This window comes from Macaca fascicularis, chromosome 2, assembly GCF_037993035.2.
Source record: "Macaca fascicularis isolate 582-1 chromosome 2, T2T-MFA8v1.1".
Lineage (NCBI taxonomy): Eukaryota > Metazoa > Chordata > Mammalia > Primates > Cercopithecidae > Macaca > Macaca fascicularis.
The window spans coordinates 161,528,576-161,552,416 of record NC_088376.1 but is presented as its reverse complement, the minus strand read 5'-3'; the positions used below and the strand labels follow the sequence as shown (position 1 = coordinate 161,552,416).

Sequence of the window (23,841 nt, the reverse complement as noted above, 5' to 3'; positions counted from 1 at the left end):
AATATAATACAACAACTGTGGCATAAGGAATAGGGTAAGGGTATATGATTATAAAGATTCTACCTTTTAAGTGAAGTAGTACAGTATTAACTCTAAGAAGACTGAAAAGGATATATGTTGTACTTCCTAGAGCAACCACTTAAAAAACTTTCGTAAAAAGATATAGCTCAATACCCAATAGAGGAGTTTTGCTTCTGCTAAAGACTGAGTAACATGGAACGGATTTAACCTCCTACCTGAAATAGCAATAACCAAAACCAGACAAAATAATAAAATAATCATTTTCAGAATACTGCATATCAAGCAACAAAGGATAATTATCTCTGAAAGAGGCAGAAAACAAATAAAGTGATCCCTAAAGCTGACCAAGCTTCATGACTTAAGAGAGTTTTCAGCTTATGATCCAAGAAGGGGGAACATAGGCTGAGCCTGGTAGACTCCCTAAGTTCATGAGACAGAGCTGACAGTCCAGAAAGAGCAAGATAGCTGCAGTTCACAGAACAGAATATCAGATGGGAAAAAGTCACATGCGGAGAAAACTCTGCAGATCTGCAAAGGGACTGAACAAGTGTTCAGTGAAGTACAGAGCAGCACATGAATGTGAGGAAAGCATCCAAGGCTACCTGAACTACCCCTACCTATCTGAAGAGATTAAAGAATAGCACCTGGTACTCACACAAAACCCGGAAGAGTGTCAGTTATATAGCCAACTGTGAAAAAACACTTCTCAGGGCATTGAGTAGGATACTCAGCAAGGTCTTGCCTCAGGAGTAAGGAATGACTGAGCACTGATTCGAACCCTCCTAACAAATCAAAGCAGCAAGATCTGAAAGGACCAAGTTTTTTCAAAGAATTTAACTGAATCCCATAAAAAAGCTCCAAAGTATGTTAACAAAACAAAGATAGAAACAAAGGAGAATCACTTGAACCCGGGAGGCAGAGATTGCAGGTTTTGACTAATTTGACTAATTCATGGCAGAAAATCTTCCAAAACTATAAACACAGAGATTGAAAAAGCTCAATGAACCCCAATCACAAGAAACGTGCTATGTCAAGGCACATCATAATTCAAGTGCTCAAAAACAGTGGTAAAATCCTAAAAGCAGGCAGGAAAAAACAGAAAGAGAGAAGCATGACAGATTTCTTATCAAAAACAAAATGCAAGGGCCAGATGCAGTGGTTCATACCTGTAATCCCAGCACTTTGGGAGGCTGAGGGGGGTGGATTGCTTGAGACCAGAGTTCGAGACTAGCCTGGCCAACATGGCAAAACCCCATCTCTACTAAAAATACAAAATTAGCCAAGCATGGTGGCTGGTGCCTGTAATCCAAGCTACTCGGGAGGCTGAGGCAGGAGAATCACTTGAACCCGGGAGGCGGAGGCTGCAGTGAGCCGAGATTGCGCCACTGCACTCCAGCCTGGTAACAAAGCAAGACTCCATCTCAAAAACAAACAAACAAACAAACAAAAAAAACCATGACCAGCAGACTTGCACATACATCCATGTGCACGCATACACAAAAATTAAAAGAAGTCCTTCAGAGCCAGGTCCAGTAGCTCATACCTGTAATCCCAGCACTTTGGGAGGCCAAGGCAGGATCATTTGAGCTCAGGAGGTTAAAACCAGCCATCCTAGGTAACTTAGCAAGACCTCATCTCTACTAAAAGTAAAAAAAAAAAAAAAAAGTTATCTGGGTATCATGGTGCATGCCTGTAGTCGCAGTTACTCTGGAGGCCAATGTGGAAGAATCACTTGAGCCCAGGAGGATGAGGCTGCAGTAAGCCATGATCATGCCACTGCACTCCGGCCTGGGCGACAAAGTGAGAACCTGTCTCCATTATAAAAAAAAAAGTCCGTCAGAGAGAAGAAAAATGACACCAGATGGAAATATGGAGCCAGGGTTTGGCAAACTTTGGAGGTCCGCATAAATAAAGTTTTATTGGAACATAACCACAACCATTTGTTTCCCTTCGCTCTATGTCTATTCTTGCTGTACAATGGCAGAGTTGAGTACGTGCAACAAAGACTATCTGACCCACAAAGCCTAAAATATTTACTATACATAAAAGGATTGGCAATCTCTGATCTACCACCAAAGAATGAAAAGTACCAGAAATGGTAACTGCAATGGTAGTTAAGATTTATTTTCTTATTTTAATCTCCTTAAAACATAAACGTAAATGCTTTATATGTATTAGCCAAAAACTGTCCACAACCCAAATTATCCATCAATGAGTCAATGGTACACAAATTGTGCTGTTTACAACATACTCAACAATACAGTGGAATGAATTATTACTAAACAGACATTAGGATGAATCTCAAGTATGCTGAGTACAATAAGCCAACAAAAAAGTATATATACAACTTATATAAAATTTTTAAAAAATCTGTAATGACAGAAAGCAGATCAGTGTTTGTCTAGTAGGGAAAGATGTGAGGGAAAAGATTAAAAGAGGACATGAGAAAACTTCTAGAGATGATGAATATGTTCATTTTCTTGATAGTAGTGATGGTTTTACATGTTATCCAATTGTACTGGGTGCTGTGGCTTAAACACCTGTAATCCCAACACTTTGGGAGACAAAAGCAGGAGGATCACTTGAGCCCAGGAGTTAGTTTGAGGCCAGCCTGGGCAACACAGTGAGACCTTGTCTCTACAAAAAAAAAAAAAAAAATTGGCCAGACATGGTGGCTCATGCCTATAGTCCCAGCTATTCAGAAGGCTGAGGTGAGAGGATTGCTTGAGCCCAGGAAGTTAAGGCTGTAGTGAGCTCTGATCACATGACTGCACTCCAGCCTGGGTGAGAGTACAAGACCCTGTTTCAAAAAACAAATGAACAAACAAACAAAACCCTCTTTAAACTGTATACTTTAAACGTGTACACATTACTGTATGTTAAGTATAACTTTAATAGAGCTGTTTAAAAGAAAAAGTTGTCAATCAATAAATGAAAATTAAATTCAAGAAACTTCTAATTATCAAATAGAAGGCAGGAAAAAAGAAGGGAAAACAGAGGGAAAAAAACAGAAAGCAAAATGGTAGACCTAAATCCAATCACATCAATAATTACATTAAAAGGACTAAGCACTCCAATTACAAAGAAGAGAAGAAATTAAAAAGTATAACCCAACTATATGTTGCCTTCAAGACATTCACTTTAAAGAAAGACATAAGTTAAAAGTAAAAGGATAGAAAAGAATATACCATTCAAGCAATAAACATAACACTGAATACTTTTATTAATGCCAGATACAGAGAAATGCAAATAAAGAAGTATTACTAGAGATAGAGTAACATTTTGTAAGTGAAAAAAGGAACATTTTATCTGAAAGATAAATGTGTATGTACTAATAACAGAGATTCCAATTACCAAGAGGCAAAAAATGACTACATTAAAAGGAGAAACAGACAATTCCACAGTCGTAGTTGGAGATTTCAACCCCCTCTCAGCAAATGTTTCAATAACCAGACAAAAATCAAAGACAAATATAACCTGAACAATACTATGATCTAAGTGCTATTTGTAGAACATTAAATCCAATTACTACAGAATACTATTTACAAGTATACAAAGTATGTTCACCAAGACACCATATGCTGCATCATAAAATAGGTCTCAATAAATTTCAAAGGATTGAAGTCATATAAAACATATTCTCTGATCATAATGAAATTATATTAGAAATCAGTAAGATATATAGAAATAAAACCAAATAGCTGGATATTCTACAACAACATGTTTATTTAGAACACACTTCTAAACAATCCATGGTCAATGAAAAAACCACAGAGAAACTCAGAAAAATCTTCAAAAACTGAAATGATTAAAAAACCACAACATAACAAGCTGTGCTTAGAGGGAACTGTGTTAACTTTAAATGTTCATATGAGAAAAGAAGACCTGAAATCTTTGATAAAAAGTTTCACCTTAAGAAGCTATAAAAAGAAGAGCAAAGTAAATCCAAGTAGAAAGAAACACTAAAGAGTAGAAATCAATGAAAATGAAAATAATCAGCAACAGAGAAAATTAACAAGGCCAAAAGTGGCTCTTTGAAAAGATTGGGGGAAAAAGTTGAATAAATTCTAGGTAGACTGATAAAGAAAATGAAGCACAAATTAACAACAGCAGGGATCAGAGCTTACAGGCATTAAAAGGATAAAAAGTAAATACTATAACCAACATTATGACAAAAACAGAACATCTTCAATGAAATGGACAAAACCCCAGGAAAAAAAAAAAAAAAAAAAAAAAAGCCCAAACAAACCAAAACTGGCACAGAGTGAAAAAAAAACAATAACTTATTATTAGCCTTATATCTGTAAAGGAAATTCAGTTCATTATCAGAAACCTTCCGAAAACTCCAGACTCAGATGGTTTCATTGGTAAATTCCTTTTTTTTTTTTTTTTTTGAGACGGAGTTTTGCTCTTGTCACCCAGGTTGGAGTGCAATGGCGCGATCTCGGCTTACTACAACCTCCGCCTCCCGGGCTCAAGCGATTCTCCTGCCTCAGCTTCCCGAGGAGATGGGATTACAGGCATCTGCCACCATGCCCAGCTAATTTTTTTTGTATTTTTAGTAGAGATGGGGTTTCACCATGTTGGCCAGGCTGGTCTTGAACTCCTGACCTCAGGTGATCCACCCACCTTGGCCTCCCAAAGTGCTGGGATTACAGGCGCAAGCCACTGCACCTAGCGGTAAATTCTTTTTTAAAAAAGTATTTAAAAAATTATTTTCAAAAACTGAAATAATACCAATCACATACAAACTCTCATAAAATAGAAAGAAAGGAAACACTCACAGAAAATAGAAAAGGGAACATATTATGAGGCTGCCATACCCTTAATACCAAAACCTGATAAAGATATTATAAAACAAGAAAACCATAGACTAATATCCTCCATAAATATGAATACAAAAATCCTTCACAAAATATTAGCAAATCAAATTCAGTAATATAGAAAAAGGATAATACAGTTGACTCTTGAACATGTGTTTGAACTACATGAGTTCACTTATATGCAGATTTTTTTCAACAAATATATTGGGGTTGGGTGTGGTGGCTTATGCCTATAATTCTAGCATTTTGGGAGGCCAAGGGAAGAGGACTGCTTGAGTCCAGAAGTTCTAGACCAGCCTCGGCAACATGATGAAATTCCATTTCCACCAATAAATAAACAAACACACACACACAAATAGCTGGGCATGGTGGCATGTGCCTGTAGTCCCAGCTACTTAGGAGGCTGAGGTGGGAGGATCACTTAAGCCCAGGAGGTTGACGCTGCAGTGAGCTGTCATCGCACCACTACACTCCAGCCTGGGCGATGGAGTGATTCTGTCTCAAAAGAAAGAAATAAATAAAATTTTAAAAAAACAAAAACAAAACTGGTCAGGCGCAGTGGGTCACGCCTGTAATGGGAGGCCAAGGCAGGTAGATCACCAATGGTTAAGAGGTATGGTTAGGAGTTTCAGACCAGCCTGGCCAACAGGGCAAAACCCCGTCTCTACTAAAAATAACAAAAATTAGCCAGGTGTGGTGGTGGGCACCTGTAGTCCCAACTACTTGAGAGGCTGAGGCAGGAGAATTGCTTGAACCTGGGAGATGGAGGTCGCAGTGAGCTGAGATCACACCACTGCACTCCAGCCTGGGCAACAGTGAAACTCCATCTCAAAAAAATAAATAAATAAATAGAAAAAATTTTAGGAGGTTTGCTACAACTTGACATTTGTTATTACTCATAGAAGAACCACATAGCCTAGAAATATAAAAAAAAAAAAAGGAAAGAAAGAAAGTTTATTTTAAAAAAATTAAGAAAAAATTAAGAAATAGCAAAAAAACTAAGAAAATTTCCTCTACAAGATTGAGGATGATCTGATAGAGGAAATTCCTTAAAAACCTAAAACTAGTATCACAGCCAATGGCAAATTATGGAACACTTTCTGCTTAGATTAGAAACAATCCAAGAAGGTCAAGTCTCACCACTTCTATTAAACAGTGTACTGGAGGCATAAAAATTAGAAAGAAATGAAATTTGTCTTTATTTTCAGATAACATGATTGCTTACATAGAAAATCCTAGAGAATCTACAAAAAGAGACTAAAACCAATAAAATTAATTTGTTTAGCAAGGTCACAGAATATAAGCTTAATAAAATTCAGTTGTATACTTACATATTAGCATACATTGGAAAATGAAATAAAAATAATTCCATCTATAATAATATCAAAAATATTAACTACTTCAGAATAAATGTTATAATGTGCACAGTTTCTCCAATGAAAACTAAAAAACACTGCTGAAAGAAATTAAAGATCTGAATAAATGTAAGTACACACTATATTCGTAGATTTAAAAGTTTAGTAAAGATGTCAATTCTCCTTAAATTGATCAATAGATTCCACACAGTACCCATTCAAAATCTCATCTGTCTTTTTTTAAAAAGAAGAATTTGAGAAGCTGATTGTATAACTTATGTGGAAAGGACCTGGAATAATCAAAGCAATCTTGAAAAGAAGAACAAAGTTGGAGGACTTATACTATTAATATTTGACTTCAAGACTAACAACAAACTACAATAATGAAGACTGTGATACTGCCATAGGGACTGACAAATAGATCAATATAACAGAACACAAAATTCAGAAGTAGATGTATTAGTCTTTGATTTTCAATGAAGGCAGCAAAAGAATCCAATGAGGAAAGTAAAGTCTCCTTAAGAAATGGTGCTGAAACAATGAAATATCCATAGGGAAAAAACAAAACAACTTGACCTTTACCTTACAACACATACAAAAATTCATTTGAGATTCAGAGACTTCACATGAAAACTAAAACCATAAAGCTTGTGGAAGAAAGCATAAGAGAATATCTTCATGAACTGGAGCTAAGCAAAGGTTTCACAGGACACAGGAAAAAAAACAATAAAAAATGATAAATAATTAAGTTCATCAAAATTTAGAAGTATGTGCCAATGAAAAGATGTCATGATGAAAATGAATAGGCAAAAGCCACAGCATGGGAGAAAATATTCACCAAATATATGATAATAGATTGACATTCAGAATATATAAAGAATTCCTACTTGATAATAAAAAGACAAAGAACTCAATTTTAAGAATGGGGAAATGATGTAAACAGACACTTCACCAATAGAAGGTATACATATGGCTAAGAATCTCAAGAAAAAAGGTTCAACATAATTTGTCATCAGGGAAATGCAAATTTAAACCACAATGAAATACCACTATATACCCATTAGAATGACCGAAATGTTTTAAAACTGACACCACCAAATCTTGGAGAACATGTGGAACAAATGGAACTCTCATAAATTTTAGGTGGGAGTATAAAATAGTACAACCACAGCCGGGTGTGCTGGCTCATGCTTGTAATCCCAGCACTTTGGGAGGCCAAGGCGGGCAGATCATGAGGTCAGGAGCTTGAGACCAGCCTGGCCAACATGGTGAAACCCCATCTCTACTGAAAATACAAAAATCAGCCGGGCGTGGTGGCGGGTGCCTGTAATCCCAGCTACTTGGGAGGCTGAGGCAGGATAATTGCTTGAACCCGGGAGGCGGAGGTTGCAGTGAGCCAAGATGGCACCACTGCACTCCAGCCTGGGAGACAGAGCAAGACTCCATCTTGGAAAAAAAAAAATAGTACAACCACTTTGGGAAAAGATCTGGCAATTCCTAATAAAGCTAAATATGTAGGTACACTATGGCCCAGCAAAGCAATTCCTCAACTAGTATTTACTGAAGATAAATGAAAACATATGTCCACATAACTACTTGTATGAGAATGTTCATAGCAGTTTAATTCATAATAGCCAAAGCATGAAAAAGCCCAGGTGTCCATCAATAGGAAAATGCAGTACAATCATGTAAATGGAAAATTCAGCATGTTCATAAAATGTTTCTCAGCAATACATGCACAATATGGTTGAATCTCCAAATATGCTGAGTAAAAGCTTTACACGTAAGAGGACCTATTGTATGGTTAAATGTACATGATGTTGTAAAACAGGCAAAATTAATCTATGGTGAAAAATCAGTAGTTGTCTTTGGAGGGGAAGGGTGAGGATGACTATAAACGGGTACAGGGATACTTTGTGAGGTGATGGTAACGTGATATACCTTGAATAGGGGTTTGGGCAACACAGGTGTATGCATTTGACAAAACTCAAGGAATTGCATACTTAAGATCTGTGCATTTAAAGGTTTATAAATCTTACCTCAAAAGAAAAAGAATAATTACAAATAAATATTGAAATATAGTCAATGATATGAATGCTGACATACTTAGAGGGAAATGTACTGATGTCCACAACTTACAGTGAAATGTATTACAAATTTAAGATGAATTGATGGATGGGCAGAGGGATGAATAAATAGATATTTGATAAAGCAAACATGGTAGAATGTTCATGATAGAATTCAGAGGGGTATACAGACGTTCACTACAAAACTCTTTCAACTTATTTGAATGGTTGGAAAATATCTTCACAAAACATTGGAGGAAAAAGTCAAGAATGGGAGAACAGAAGAGACTGGAAACCCTAGATGCTAGAAACCAAGAGGCAAAAATTTTTATCAGTGGACAGTACAGCCCGGGAACGACAGGACTGTGCTGACCAATATGTCTGTGAGTTTGGAAGGGTATAATCTTACAGTGGAGATGACTGAATCTAGTTTTCTCAACTTGACATTAGTCAATTAAGAACATCAAACTAACCACCTTCATTTTGATATTCAGGCTCAATCAGCCTGCATCAGCCTTCGATGGTTATAATCTAGCTCTCTACAGAGATTTTTGTAGAAGGAAGAGAGAATATACTGGCCAATCAGAAGCTACCTGGCCATTATTTTTTTTACTGTTAATTAATTAATGGGAACAACATGATTTCCATAGTAGACTTTTAAGTTTGATTAGACTGACTTGTGTTCACTAAACCTGATCAAATCTTAGTTTATCAAAAAAAAAAAAAGACTTCTGAACTGGGAAAATCAACTATAAAAGCAAAAGTAATGATTCATCTCCAATACAAATTGTTAAGACCTTAAAATCAGAAAGGCTTCTGAGACCATGGTATTTGTTATCTATTAGTTTCTTATTCTTTATTGTTGAAACACTGCATTAATGCCTTTCATGATTCCTTTCAAATAGAATTGTCCTCAAAAAAGTATTTTTTTCAGGTAGAAAAAACATAAGGTTTATATAGCTCTCTGGAATAAATCCTCATTAGAGCACTGAAGTACAGATACAGCAAAGACAAACAGTTAATATTCATAAGAAGTTCACATTTAATTACCTGTGTGCCCTCATTATAAACATCTGGGAAACAAGTCTGAGATGCTGTTTCATGTTGTTGCAAGGGCAGTCTATTTAGAAATTGGCTAATTTCTTTGGATTTTTGCTGGAGTTGATCTAAGGAAAAGAAAACAAATAAATGTAATATTTGCTTCAAGTCTGAAATGTAGTTATTATTATCTTCTAAGGATACACTGTATGCTGTTTACTAGTTACCTTAGTTAAAATTAGGATGCCAATGACAACATTATTAACTGTTTAAATGTTCTCAAGGACCAAAGGACACCTCAGTAAGTCACTTCCTTCAAAAGTGAAATAAAACAGGCCTAGGCTTTTTTTTTTTTTTTTTTTTTTTTTTTGAGACGGAGTCTCCCTCTGTTGCCCAGGCTGGAGTGCAGCGATGCAATCTCGGCTCACCGTAACCTCTGACTCACGGGTTCAAGTGATTCTCTTGCCTCAGCCTTCCAGGTAGCTGGCATTACAGGCGTGTGTCACCATGCCCGGCTAATTATTTTTGTATTTTTAGTAGAGATGGGGTTTCACCATGTTGGCCAGGCTGGTCTCGAACTCCTGACCTCAGGTAATCCCCCCACCTTGGCCTCCCCAAAGTGCTGGAATTCAGGCGTGAGCCACTGTGCCCGGCCCTAGGCATTTTTTAAAGTTCATTTTCCATTTCCCCCTTGAAAACGGCTTTAGGGTTTTTGTTTTCTTCACTCTCAACAGGTGTTATGGATTCCACCAAGACTCCACCACATGGTTTTAAACATTAACATACTTAAGAGAACAGCTTGCTCATGTAACACCCTGGTCCTGTGTGATGCCCTTCAAAACTGTCTGGCTAGGGAGCGGTGGCTCACGCCTGTAATCCCAGCACTGTGGGAAACCGAGGCAGGCAGATGATCTGAGGTCAGGAGTTCGAGACCAGCCTGACCAATGCCGAGAGGCCCTGTCTTTAGTAAAAATACAAAATACAATGCATGGTGGTGCATGCCTGCAATCCCAGCTACTCGGGAGGCTGAGGCAGGAGAATCACTTGAACCCGGGAGGCGGAGGTTGCAGTGAGCCGAGATCACGCCATTGCACTGCATCCTGGGCAACAAGAGCAAAACTCTGTCTCAAAACAAACAAACAAAAAACTGTCTGGCTAACATTGTTATTCAATACAAATTTTCTTTTTCTTTTTTTTTTTTTTTGAGATGGAGTCTTGCTGTGTCGCCCAGGCTGGAGTGCAGTGGCGCGATCTCGGCTCACTGCAAGCTCCGCCTCCGGGGTTCACGCCATTCTCCCGCCTCAGCCTCCGAGTAGCTGAGACTACAGGCGCCCGCCACCACTCCCGGCTAGTTTTTTGTATTTTTAGTAGGGACGGGGTTTCACCATGTTAGCGAGGATGGTCTCGATCTCCTGACCTTGTGATCCACCCGCCTCGGCCTCCCAAAGTGCTGGGATTACAGGCTTGAGCCACTGCGCCCGGCCTCAATACAAATTTTCAACTTAACTCTTTCTAAAATCTTTTGTTTATGTCTATGTCTATGCCAATCTATTAGTAAAGGTTATAATTTGGGGAAGAGGATTGGTGAGATGGAGTATTAGTGTTGAGGAAGTTTCACTTTTTAATTTATAAAGTTCTAAAATGTTCAACTCTTTAGAGGCATATATTACTTTTATAATAACACATTTTTAATGCAAATCAAAACCACAATGAGATACCATCTCACACCAGTTAGAATGGCAATCATTAAAAAGTCAGGAAACAACAGGTGCTGGAGAGGATGTGGAGAAATAGGAACACTTTTACACTGTTGGTGGGATTGTAAACTAGTTCAACAATTATGGAAAACAGTATGGCGATTCCTCAAGGATCTAGAACTAGATGTACCATATGACCCAGCCATCCCATTACTGGGGATATACCCAAAGGATTATAAATCATGCTGCTATAAAGACACATGCACACGTATGTTCATTGCGGCACTATTCACAATAGCAAAGACTTGGAATCAACCCAAATGTCCATCAGTGACAGACTGGATTAAGAAAATGTGGCACATATACACCATGGAATACTATGCAGCCATCAAAAAGGATGAGTTTGTGTCCTTTGTAGGGACATGGATGCAGCTGGAAACCATCATTCTTAGCAAACTATCACAAGAACAGAAAACCAAACACCGCATGTTCTCACTCATAGGTGGGAACTGAACAATGAGATCACTTGGACTTGGGAAGGGGGACATCACACACCGGGGCCTATTATGGGGAGGGGAGAGGGGGGAGGGATTGCATTGGGAGTTACACCTGATGTAAATGACGAGCTGATGGGTGCAGCACAGCAACATGGCACAAGTATACATATGTAACAAACCTGCACGTTATGCACATGTACCCTAGAACTTAAAGTATAATAATAATTAAAAAAAAAAAAAGTTTCCTTTATACCTTCTTAAAGGATAAATTTTCACCTATAAGAAATCAGGTGAAAAGAGATTTTCACCTATAAGAAAAGCATTGAGACCCATTCATCTTTAGATTTATGGATGACTCCATGCAATTTAGTCTCCTAACCTATGTACCTAGATCTGGCCTAAGTTTTCCAAAAACTAATTCAAATCCCACTTGTTTCAGTCACTGAATCCTTCAGATCAGAGTCATATTTAACATAGCATTCTATTTAATATCTGGAACATCACTATCACATTTTTAGTATTATAATGATAATTATAATATTAAGACAGATTATAGCCAGTCAGAGGCAGGAAAAATGCATCAAGAAGTTCAGAAGAGCTGTTTTTCTCAGTCCTTCTATTGGTTCAATCGGTTTGAGCAAAGATTTCATTAACGGATCCCTGAAAATATGAAATACAAGCCACTCAGGTGGTAGAGACACAGACTTCAAAAGCAATCAGCTACTGACCTTCCAGCTGCTCAATGGTCTGGGCTGACTGAACTGCCTGTTCATCCTTATCTTGGAGAAGCTTTGAATTTTGATCCTTTAGAGCATCACAGGCAGACTGCAGCTCTTGTCCAGTCTTTTGAAGACTCAAAATATGAGAGGTCTTCTCTTCCATTTCTGCTTTGTGCTTCTGCTCCAAAGCACTATACCGAGACTCTAGTTCAGCCTGGGCTTGGCCTGCTTGCTCTAACTGTTCTAAAAGATGACGCATTTCTTCTTGCAGATTATGGAAGGATAATTTTCTCTCTGCCACTTCAAGTTCCATCTTTTCCAGTAGAATCTTGGACTCCTCTCTTTCTGTTTCCACAGTGTTCCTTAAAGTATTATGCTCAGCTTCTATCTGCTGTAACTGCTGAGAGAGAATCTAAGAAAAAAGACAAAGTCTCATGAGCCATAAATATATTATTTCTTTTTTTTTTTTTTTTTTTGTTGAGACAGAGTCTCCATGTGTCGCCCAGACTGGAGTGCAGTGGCCGGATCTCAGCTCACTGCAAGCTCCGCCTCCCGGGTTCACGCCATTCTCCTGCCTCAGCCTCCCGAGTAGCTGGGACTACAGGCGTCCGCCACCTCGCCCGGCTAGTTTTTGTATTTTTTAGTAGAGACGGGGTTTCACCGTGTTAGCCAGGATGGTCTCGATCTCCTGACCTTGTGATCCGCCCGTCTCGGCCTCCCAAAGTGCTGGGATTACAGGCTTGAGCCACCGCGCCCGGCATATTATTTCATTTCAACAAGCATTGTAAAGTGCTGCTTCTTGTAGGACAGAAAAAAATGGAAATATGTTTCTATGCTAGAGAGAAAGCCCTTCTCAAGAAGGAGAGTTGAAAATTAAGAGGAGAGGAACTGGCTGACTTTCTCCAGCAGCACACAGGCACCCAGAAAAACAAACATTGTGAGAATGTGGACTGTAGCACCAATTCTGCATTTTGATGAGACTACTTGAATGTGACAGGATAGGGACACAAGGAATCCAAGGGCTGGAAAAAAGGTAGTTCAAACTGTCAAGCATGGGTCCATACAGGACACGGAAAGGAGCAAGGGTAAGGAAGAATTAACATACTGGAGGAGCAAAGTGGAATTCAATGGAGTTCAATGAGAATGAAGATCAGGACAATATGAGAAAGAAAATGGCAGGATGGATTATAGTCAGATCAGCATTACTGATTACCTCAAGGGAATATTGCAGAATGAGATCATTTCAATCCAACAGAAGGTCAATTGACAAAAACAAGAAAAGATGGGACTGTACATAAAGCACAAAAATCATTCAAGACAGAGAAGAGTAACTGATGAAAAAGAAACTCACTAAAGGATAATATAGGCCAAGTATCCTTTATTCTAAATGCTTGGGACCAGAAGTATTTCAGTTTTCCATTTTTTTCAGATTTTTGGAATATATTGGCTATCTTGGGGATGCGACCCAAGTCTAAACATGAAATTCATTTGTTTCATATACATTGTATACACATAACCTAAAGACAATTTTATACAGTATTTTAAATGATTTTGTGCATATTTGCCTTTGACCTGTTACCCTGTTCCACAAAGTCAGTTGTGGCATTTTCCACTTATGGTGTCATGTTGGTGCTCAGAAAGTTTCAGATTTTGGAGCATTTTGGATTTTCAGATTAGGCATACTCAATCTGTATGACATTCCAGAGAAACTAGGACCCTAGACCTAAAATGGCAAAGGGAAAGAGCAACAATAAAGAAGGGCAATGTATGCTCCATGAGGGAAAGAACTGTATTTATTTTTGCTCCTAATTGTACTGCATCCCCACCACTTAAGTACAAGGTATTCGTTGAAAGAATGAATAAATGGCATCAATTCTCTGAAGACTTTAAATAGGCTTTTTTATCTACTGCCTGGCAAACTAAAGTGGAAATGAATACCCCCCAAGGCAGGAAGTAAAGATTAGAAGGCAGTACCTGGTTTCTCTGCTCAGCAGCAGTCAGCTCCTGTTGCAGCAAGTCAACGACCTGAGCACGGCCCACCAAGGATTCTTCGTGTTCCTCAAGCTTCCTTTGCAGCACCCTCAATTTCTGAGAAGAAAACATTTTAGACATAATGTGCTAACAAATGAGTGCTTGTATTTGCTTCTCTTTCAAAATGTCATGTAGATTTGTGTACTAAAATTTTGGGGTGTTGAAAATGACAGTCTAAAGAGTGGGAGACCAGCATGCCATGCTCCCCATCCAGTAGCAACAAAGACTCTCCAAAATGTCTTCTCCAGAGCACCATCAACAACCAGACCCAGATACAAGCAAGTCCCTGAATTAGGGAGCCTCTTTAAAAATTAGAAAAAAACAATGACACATATCTGCCTTCAAAATCATAACAGTTAATAACCTGTACCTAGATAGCATAGGTAACATGTACATCTCACCCACCCAAGAGAACATTCTCTGCAGGCAAGAACCATTTCTCTTCTCCTAGTTTCATGCACTGAGCAGGCACTTGAAAAACACTTGTTGAATAAATAAATCAACGATAAGCATATACAATTAGTATTCTACTTAATAATATGTTGTATTCTAACACTTTATTTAGTGGTGCATTCTGAAAGAGTGCTTAGAACTTAGAAGTTTTTGCTCTAATTAACTCTAATTACTTTTCACTCTAATTAAACAGATCAAACATAAAGTATCACTGAAGTGCCTTTCAGTACCACACTGCACTACACACTAAGTGAAATCAAATACTTTGAGTTAGTAGATGGTGAACTCAAATACAATGAAGCCAATTTTCAAAATCTACTCAAATTATTTTTAAAAAGAATTACTGATCTAATAAAAGACTTCGTGGCTTCAAAATCATTCTTTTTCATCTCTAATTTTTTGAATACTTAAAACTGACTTCATTGATTTGAAGCTTTGGGTTAGGTGTGTAATGCACAAAGGTAGCTATAATCAGAAAACTGAAGAGAAACCAATTTTTGACTATCACATAAATTCACCAACTAAACTCAGCTTTTGAGCACCAACAACCTGATTAGAGGGGTAAAAGGCAAGAAAAGGATAACAAAAAATAAATAATTTTTATGCAACAGAACACAAGGACACCAAAGAGGCCAATAAGGAAAACACTAACACCAAGTGAAGAGCAGTGGGTAAGGGTAGGAAAGTGGCTGTGATGGATTAAATATTAACCAAAATGACAGTCATTCTACTGAGTTTTAGCAACACACCTGTTGCATCTCTGTTTCCACATCTGCCTGGGTTACTAACTGAAGAAGCTCATCTTCATGAAGACGAACTTGTGTTTCAAAGCGGGCATCTTTCTCTCGGACCACCTGCTGCATGGAACTCAACTGAAGACACATACCAGAGAAACTATGCAAGTTACACTCCCCGAATATTGCACAAATAAAACTCACAGACTACTTTCCAAGACAGACACTGAGACTTGATAATAGCTTTTTAAAGTGAAATTTTGATTGTCAAGGATGAGGACATTGGAAGAGAGATAGGCCAGACAGTAACTACGAAATGTGAGAGAAAGCCTATTTTCAAATTCAGAGGTTAGCCTAACATAAATTTTGATCAAAAATTATACACTCATGGTTACTAGAAATGTTTTAAATATACAAGAAGTGTATTTTTTAAAGTTCTAGAAAGATTAAGATATTAAACACATAAGGTGAAGTTAAGTTAGATTTCTATTAAACCATGGACACTTCTTGCTCATGGCTGAAAAGCTTTCAATAAAATTCTCATGCCCTATAAGTGAAAATTCAAACTAACATATCATTTATTCAAGATTCTCTGCAACTGGAAATACTAATCTATCTTTCTAGTCTTATTTTCAAAGAATTGCTTCTAATAAAGAACCTGGTGTGCTTCTAAATCCACACCACCTCCCCAGACAGCTGTTTTCAGCTGTCACTACCTGCAGCCTTCTAGATCATGCTCATTTTTAACTGGCTCTGAACAGAATGAAATGGAAATAAATAGACTGATCGTAAGCTGCTCAGTATCAGTGCTTCGTCTTCTTTTTAGGTTGTGCGTGTGTGCATCTGCTTATTCATCTCCTTAAGATCTACAGTGGAGCATGCTGCTTAGCTGTTAGCTTGCCCATTTTGCATTGGTCCTTTACTGCTGCTATCGCAGTTTGTGACACCTTGAATCAACTTTGGCTCTCTTTTTTGGGAGGAGAAAAGAAAATCCTCATAATTTTTTATTATCTGGATTCCGAACTCACTAGGAATTTGGACTCTTGTGTTTCAAGTGTGTAGGCACTGGAGTCTTTCATTAGCCAAACATTTCTAACTCCTTTCCCATAAATGTTCTATATTCTTTTTCTTCTCTGCAGTTTTGCTCACACCATTCCCCATCACTGAAATTATCTTCCCCAGCTTGTCTAGAATATTATCTATCTATCACGGTTTTGCCTAAATCCCAACTTTTTCATGTAATTTTCCTTAACTGTCATACTCACAGTGACCTCTTTCGCCTCTCAAAATATTTTGTTTGTACTGCTGCTTGCTTTGGCACTTATTCAGAAAGCCTTAAATTATGATGAATCTCTTAATACGTTTATATATCCTGGCTTTCCATATTTTAGCAACATATAGGTAAAAACCTATTTTGTATTTCTTCATCCTGCACTTTATATACTGCATATACATAAAAAGGACACAATAAAAATAAATAAAAAATTAAAAAAGGACACAATAAAAGCTAATAGGTAAAACCAAGAATTTCAGGATATACAATTTTAACGGTATACACACCAGTAGGCCAACCACAGAGAGAAGGCACCATTAATACTACAAATTATTAATAAAGTAAACACCTAATGGATAAGATTAGGTTTAGCAATGTACAAAAGTACTTCAGGGAAAAAAATCTTTCATGATTCATAAGCATTCCCCCACTGCACCTCCCCCCCGCCACACAAAAATTACAGTGCCTGTAATCCCAGCACTTTGGGAGGCCAAGGTGTGAGGATCACTTGAACTCAGGAGAGCGAGGCCTGCCTGGGCAACATAGTGAGAACTTGTCTCTTCAAAAAATGTAAAAAATTTAGCCAGATGTGGTGGTACATGCCTGTAGCCCCAGCTACTTGGGAGGCTGAGGTGAGTGAGAGGATGGCTTGAGCCCAGGAGATTGAGGCTGCAGTGATCTATGATTGTACCACTTGTACTCCAGCTTGGACAACAGAGTGAGACCCAATTTCAAAAATAAATATGTGGGAATGGGTGGCCAACCAAGAAACCTAGAAAAATAGAAAAAGTTGAGGATGCCAATCCAAATGGTCTCGTCTCGATAGACGAAAAAAATGGGAAGAAGAATGTCACATACTGGTGCCATTTAACATAAAATCACATGACCTACACCACTTTCTCATTACAAGCTCACTAAGTAATCTAACTATAATTTATCTTCCTATTAAGATAGATATTATTTTAGGGAAAGAATGAACCTAATTATTTTTCTTTCTTTTGGTTTACTTATTGATCTCCTCTGAACTCAGCATGAGCCCATTCCTAAAAGACTTGAATCTCTGTCTGCTATTAAAATTAAGTTTCTGGACCTGCAGAACTAAGAAACAGTCATCAATTAGGCTACAGAAAATTAATCAAGGTAAATAACACATTGTGAGGTTTTCTGGTGTTCCCTAATGACACACTTACCTATCACACATCTCCTAATCTCTTCTACTATATATCCTTCTAATTTCTAGTGCAACACCCATGCTACTATACTTTTATCTACTAAGATTTCTTAAAGTGACTCATTGCTCTTTATCCCGATTTTGTGAGGTCCCTTCCACCCCTACCTGTGCAGCTTGCTCTGCCTGTGTCTGGCTGAGCTGGGCTTGTAAAGTGCTAATGAGTTCTTCCTTCTCCTGGAGCTGTTGCTTCATCATTACAAATTCTTTCATCTCTGTAGAACTCTTATCAAACTGAAGACATAGAAGGAAAAAAAATTATTTAAGCAAAAGAATTAGCATTATTAATTCTTTGACCTCCCTTTCTTGCTTGACCTAAATGCCTACCACATTTCCGTCTAGTTTCCATTGAACACAAAGGGAAATTGCATGCATTATCAAAATTTTATTTGTCAGAAGAAGACAGAAGCAGTAGTGGCAATTTTTCAATTTCTCTGAATCCTCACATAGAGATAGTACGAGATAGTGAAACCAAAAAAACCACATATAACATTTACGGTAAAATTAGGCAGACCGTCCTAAAAACCATAAAATATAGGCTAGTAAGGACAAACCACCAAAACCCACAAGAACTACATTGTATTAGTCTTACATCATATAAGAAAAAGAAGGCAGCAACAGAGTGAAATCTGATGGCTCTGAAAAAGGGACACCACTAAACAGCCAATGTATTTATTTGTTGGAATGCACAGTTGGCCAATTTTAGAATAGTGGCAGGGCTTTGCCATTCCTTAATACTAGGTAAATGCAAGGGGTGCACAGTAAGAAGGTCTAAAAGGGTTAGAGCAATCTAGGCCCCCGGAACTCTCAAAACTGACTCATCATGGCTCCCTTCTGAGACATGAACCTGTACTAAGAAGAAAGTGCCAGGAGTGACATAAAAATTATGCAGAAAAGGAATTAAAGAGACAGAAGAAAGAGGTCTACAAACATACTGTATAATTCAATATCAACTAGTCACATGTGGATATAGAGGGCTTGAAATGGGTCTGATAGAAAAGAAATATTTTTAATTTTTAACATTATTTAATTTGAATTTGAAAACCGAAGTATAAATTATTTTTCCATTAAGTACAACTTTGTTTTGGCATGACTATATTTCATCTTATCTGTTGCATCATGTAAGTTACTGTTGAGGTGTTGCACAAGTAACAAATGTATATGTAGTTGGTATCAATGGGTTGATTCAGTGTAACTTTTATCTAGACCCCTATATAACATTGTAATGTGTTTACTTGTATACTTCATGCAGACAGCTTGAGTAACAGTTGATACCAATTTAATCATAACTAATAAATTGCAAGATAAACATTATAACTGAATTTTTGAAGTTCAAAAATAAATATAGACACATTTCAAAATTTAAAATGAAGGTCTTCTACTGTTGTATAGTTGGTTCCTTTTCACTTCTAAGTAGTATTCCAGTGTGTGGATATACCACAGTTTAAATACCTCCCTACTGATGGGCATGTGAGTTGTTTCCAGTCTTTAATTATTACAAATAAACCTATTACTATTGGACAGTGCTGATATAAACCAAAGCGAAGGGCAGAAGGAAGAAAGCCAGGAAATCTCAGAAATCCAGCTTCCATATCTTTGAACACAACACAAAAACAACAGAAAAAGGAAGTCTGTTAAGAAAAGCTTTCTTGAATCAAGCCTCCTTCCAAATAGAGGTTTAGGAAAATGAATTTCACACAAAAATAAGGAACAGAAAAGGATGAAGGTCATATCCTATATAAAGTTACTATTAAAAAAAACAGAGTAGCCCCCACTAGCAAGAGGACCCTCACCAGATGCAGCCTCTCACCCTTGGTCTTCTCAGCCTCCATAACTTCTTATAAATTACCCAGTTTCAGGTATTCTGCCTCAAGCAAGAGAAAACGGACTAAAATGGAAAATTGGTATTGACAAGTGGGGTCATTGCTGATAATGATTATTTGAAAATGTGGAAGCAGTTTTGGAACTGGGTAATGGGCAGAGGCTGGAAGAATTCTGGGGAACTAGCTTAAAAAAAAAAAAAAAAGCCTAGATTCCAATGAGGGGTTTGAAGATAAGACAACTACAGAAAGTTTAGCACTCCTTGGAGATTGGTTAAGCTGTTGTGACCACAATGCTGACAGAAATATAAATAGTAAAGCCCATTCTGGTGAGGTTTCAGATAGAACTGAGGAACAAAGTATCAGAAACTAGAGTAAAGCCCATCCTTGTTGTAAATTAGCAATGAACTTGGCTGAACTTGTCCAGTTTTCATATGGCCAAGAACTTTGTAGAAGGCTGAGCTTGAGAGTGATGAACTAGGGTACATGGCAGGAGAAAATTTTAAGCAGCAAACTGCTCAAGCTGCTATGTGGTTACTTCTATCTGCTTACAGTGAACACAGAAAAAGAAAACAGAGCAAAAAAAAAAAAAATTGGAAAATTTGCAACCTGGTCATGTGGTAAAGAATGGAAGATTTCAGGATGGGAATCCAAGAATGCACAGCCACCACTTGCTAAAGAAATTAACACGGTTAAAAGGGAGCCAGTAACTAATAGTCAAGACAATGGGAAAAGGCCCTAAAGGCATTTCAGAAGGCATTTTAGAAACCTTTAAAGCTGCCCCAACAGCTGCCATCACAGGCCCATGGCCCTAAGAGGACAGAATGGTTTCTGTGAATAGGCCTTGAGATACCACTGCTCTGTGCCACTTCAGGACACTGCTCCTTGCAGGTCAGCTGTTCTGGTCAGTGCAAAGCAGCCCCAGGTATGGCTCATGCCACAGGTCAAAAGGTATGAGTTGTAAAACTTGGTAACATCCACATGGTGCTAATTCCGCAGGCTCACAGAAAGCAAGAGCTGTGGAGGCTTGGTAATCTCCACTCACATGTCAAAGGATAAGTCAGGGGGCTCAGGCAGAGACTTGTCTCAGGGCAGAACCACCAGCGACAGCCCCACTAGAGCAATGCCAAGGGGAAATGAGGGGTTGGAATTGCCCTACAGAGTCTCCACTAGAGACTAGTGGAACCATGCCTAGTGGAACCATGGTGTGGAACTACCACTGCCATACCAGAACTATAGAGCTACCAGTGTGCAATGCAAAGTCAGCCTGGGAGAGCTGCTGGCTGGATGAAGCCCAGCAAAGCCATAGGGGCAGAACTGCCTGAGGTCTTAGGGACCCAACCCCTGTACCTGTACAGAGGATGCTGAAAATGGAGTAAAAGAAGGTTTTCTGGAATTTTAAGGCCCAATGTCTGCTCTCTTGGTTTTCAAACTTGCTTGGGGTCTGTTACTCTCTTTCTTCTTGCCTAGTTCTCCCTTTTAGAATGATGACGTGAATCCTATGCTTGTCCTACCATTGTATCTTGGAGGTAGGTAATGTTTTTATTTCATAGGCTCACAGAAGAATTGGTGCAGGAATGAGCTAAGACTTTGGGGCTGCGGGGATAGAATTAACGTATTTGCATATGGGAAGAATATGAGTTTTAGAGGGCCAAGGGTGGAAGGCTATGGTGTGAATGTCATCTCCAAAACTCATGTTGAAACTGAATCCCCAGTGTGACAAGAGGCCTTTAAGAAAGGACTGGTTCAGGAGGTCTCTGAACTCAGGAATGGATTAACACATTCATGGATTAATGAATTAATGGGTTGTCATAGAAAGGGAACTGGTAGCTTTATAAGAAGAAGAGAGACCTGAGCTGGCCAATTAGCACACTCAGCCCCCTCACTATGTGATGCCTTGTGCTGCCTTGCGACACCACTGAGAGCCCTATCAGCAAGAAGACCCTCACCAGATGCAGTCCCCCAACTTTAGACTTCTCAGCCTCCATAAATGTAAGAAATAAATTCTTCTATTTAAATTAAATTAAATTTCTTTTATTATAAATTAAAAACAAAACTAAGGAGCAGAATGATATGATTATAGGTGATAAAAGCATACCAGAGGCACACTAAAAAAAAAAAAAAAAATCCACATTGCAATCTATTTCAAAAAGTTTTTAAAAATTAAGAAAACTATACAGGCCAGGCATGGTGGCTCACACCTGTAATCCCAGCACTTTGGGAGGCCCAGGCAGGTGGATCACTTGAGGTCAGGAGTTCCAGACCAGCCTAGCTAACATGGTGGAACTCCATTGCTATTAAAAATACAAAAAATTAGCCAGGCATGGTGGTGCATGCCTGTAATCCCAGCTACTCGGGAGGCTGAGGCAGGAGAATTGCTTGAACCTGGCAAGCAGAGGTTGCAGAGAGCTGAGATCATGCTGCTGCGCTCCAGCCCGGGCAACAGAGTGAGACCCTGTCTCAAAAAAAAAAAACAAAAAGAAAAAGAAAAAAAAAAAAATTATACAGAGATGAGAGAAAAACATAAATCAGATTTAGAAAAATCAGAAATGAAGTTGACTGAACTCATGAAAAATCCAATATAAAAGAAAAACTCATTGCACTATAGAAGATAAAAAACAAAAAAAAACACAAAAATAAACAAAAAACAGAATGCCTAAAGTGAAATAAAACAACAAACAAAAAAACAAACTTAAAATGTGTGAAAAGATGTATTGAAAGAGTATATTGGGTATCTACAAATAACAACTAAAAATGACAAATACCAAAGCATATTCTAATAAAATTACCAGACAAGAAGAAAGGAAGAAAAGGAGACAGATATATACATAGATAAATGCCCATTGTGCATCTAGAAAAATGTATTTGTCACATAATAATCCATTGGTTTTAGTGATTCGTTAACCTAATGATTATGAAGTAAATTCCATCCCTACCTGTGCAGCTTGTTCTGCCTGTGCCTGAGTAAGCTGGGCTTGCAAAGTGCTGATTTGTTCCTCCTTCTCCTGGAGTTTATGTTTTATCTTTTCTACTTCCATCTCTTCCTCTGTAGAACTCTTGTCATGCTGAAAATGCAGGAGATAAAGTCATTATTTAAAAGAATTACAATTAATATATATTTGATATTTTCTTCTAATTTTTCATTTACAACCATTTAGTTATAATTTTATTAAACTGATGGGAGCAAGAAAAACCAGCTGATCTAACAAATGAGAAATCTTAGGGTTGTCCAGTTTTCGTATGGCCAAACAGTTCCTCACACCAAACATGTGAACCCAAAACTGTGGACAACATAGAAAACAGCTATCTGAAAATACTGGAGAGCAACCAAAAGCAGGAAGATACTGGAGGGGATGTGATAATTGGAAGAAATGGCACCAAGTGTCCCATTTTGACAGCTTTTATTCTGAGGGCAAAACCAGTCAGTGCCATGCAGGACTAAACCTTAATAGAAAACCCAAAGTCTTGCTGCCTTGAAGAATCAAGGAGCGAGCTCAGGAAATTATAGCTGTTGTTAAGTGAGAAGCAAAACGTCAGAAAAGAGCCAGTGAGGGGAAATCCAAATTTTTCAATAATCTGTTTTTTTTTCCAAAAGCTCTCCCTTAGACTGAGATTCTGCCTCACTATAAATTTAGTCCCTCCCAACCCCCTAAACAAAGCTATTTCTGCTTGCTGGAATTACAAAGAATACTTGTATACTTTCACATAAGTCAGTCAAGCACCTGAGGACTGTTGTCATTTCTGCAACTATACTTTCCACAGAATACCTAGCTCTGTATTGAGTATATAATAGTTAAAGGGTTGCTATGATTGATTGCTGAAACTTAGAAATCATTTCTTTAACAGAAGAAGAAAATGAGCTCTAAGACATTGATTTCTTTAAGGTCTCAGAGCTAAAAATTAAATTAAAAAGCAGAATATAAAATGGGTAATTTAAAAATCTGACATCATAGCTGAGGAGAAGCTGGAGGGAACAAAGCAATATGAGGAGAGAGGCTGGTGCTACCACAGTGAGGGGAAGATAACTGACAGAGGAAAAACCAAAAGGAAAAGAAGGATCAAGATGAAATTATTTGAGAAGATTGA

The 23,841-nt window shown here is 38.0% G+C and overlaps 1 protein-coding gene across 39 annotated transcripts in view; it reads right to left on the bottom strand.

Annotated features, from left to right (window-relative positions):
* GOLGB1 (golgin B1) overlaps positions 1 to 23,841 on the bottom strand; it is a 91,539-nt gene that overhangs the window by 46,661 nt on the left and 21,037 nt on the right. For 11 of the 39 annotated variants that reach the window (XM_074033350.1, XM_074033358.1, XM_074033348.1 and 8 more), the window contains 5 exons: positions 22,692 to 22,820; positions 18,044 to 18,169; positions 14,191 to 14,304; positions 12,226 to 12,628; positions 9,316 to 9,431 (listed from right to left, as the gene is read on the bottom strand). In XM_074033350.1, coding sequence (XP_073889451.1) covers positions 9,316 to 9,431; positions 12,226 to 12,628; positions 14,191 to 14,304; positions 18,044 to 18,169; positions 22,692 to 22,820 — 888 coding nt within the window. Of the gene's footprint in view, positions 1 to 9,315; positions 9,432 to 12,225; positions 12,629 to 14,190; positions 14,305 to 15,449; positions 15,573 to 18,043; positions 18,170 to 22,691; positions 22,821 to 23,841 lie in introns of all 39 variants that reach the window. The other 28 variants (XM_074033337.1, XM_074033346.1, XM_005548016.5 and 25 more) reach the window with 3 other exon arrangements.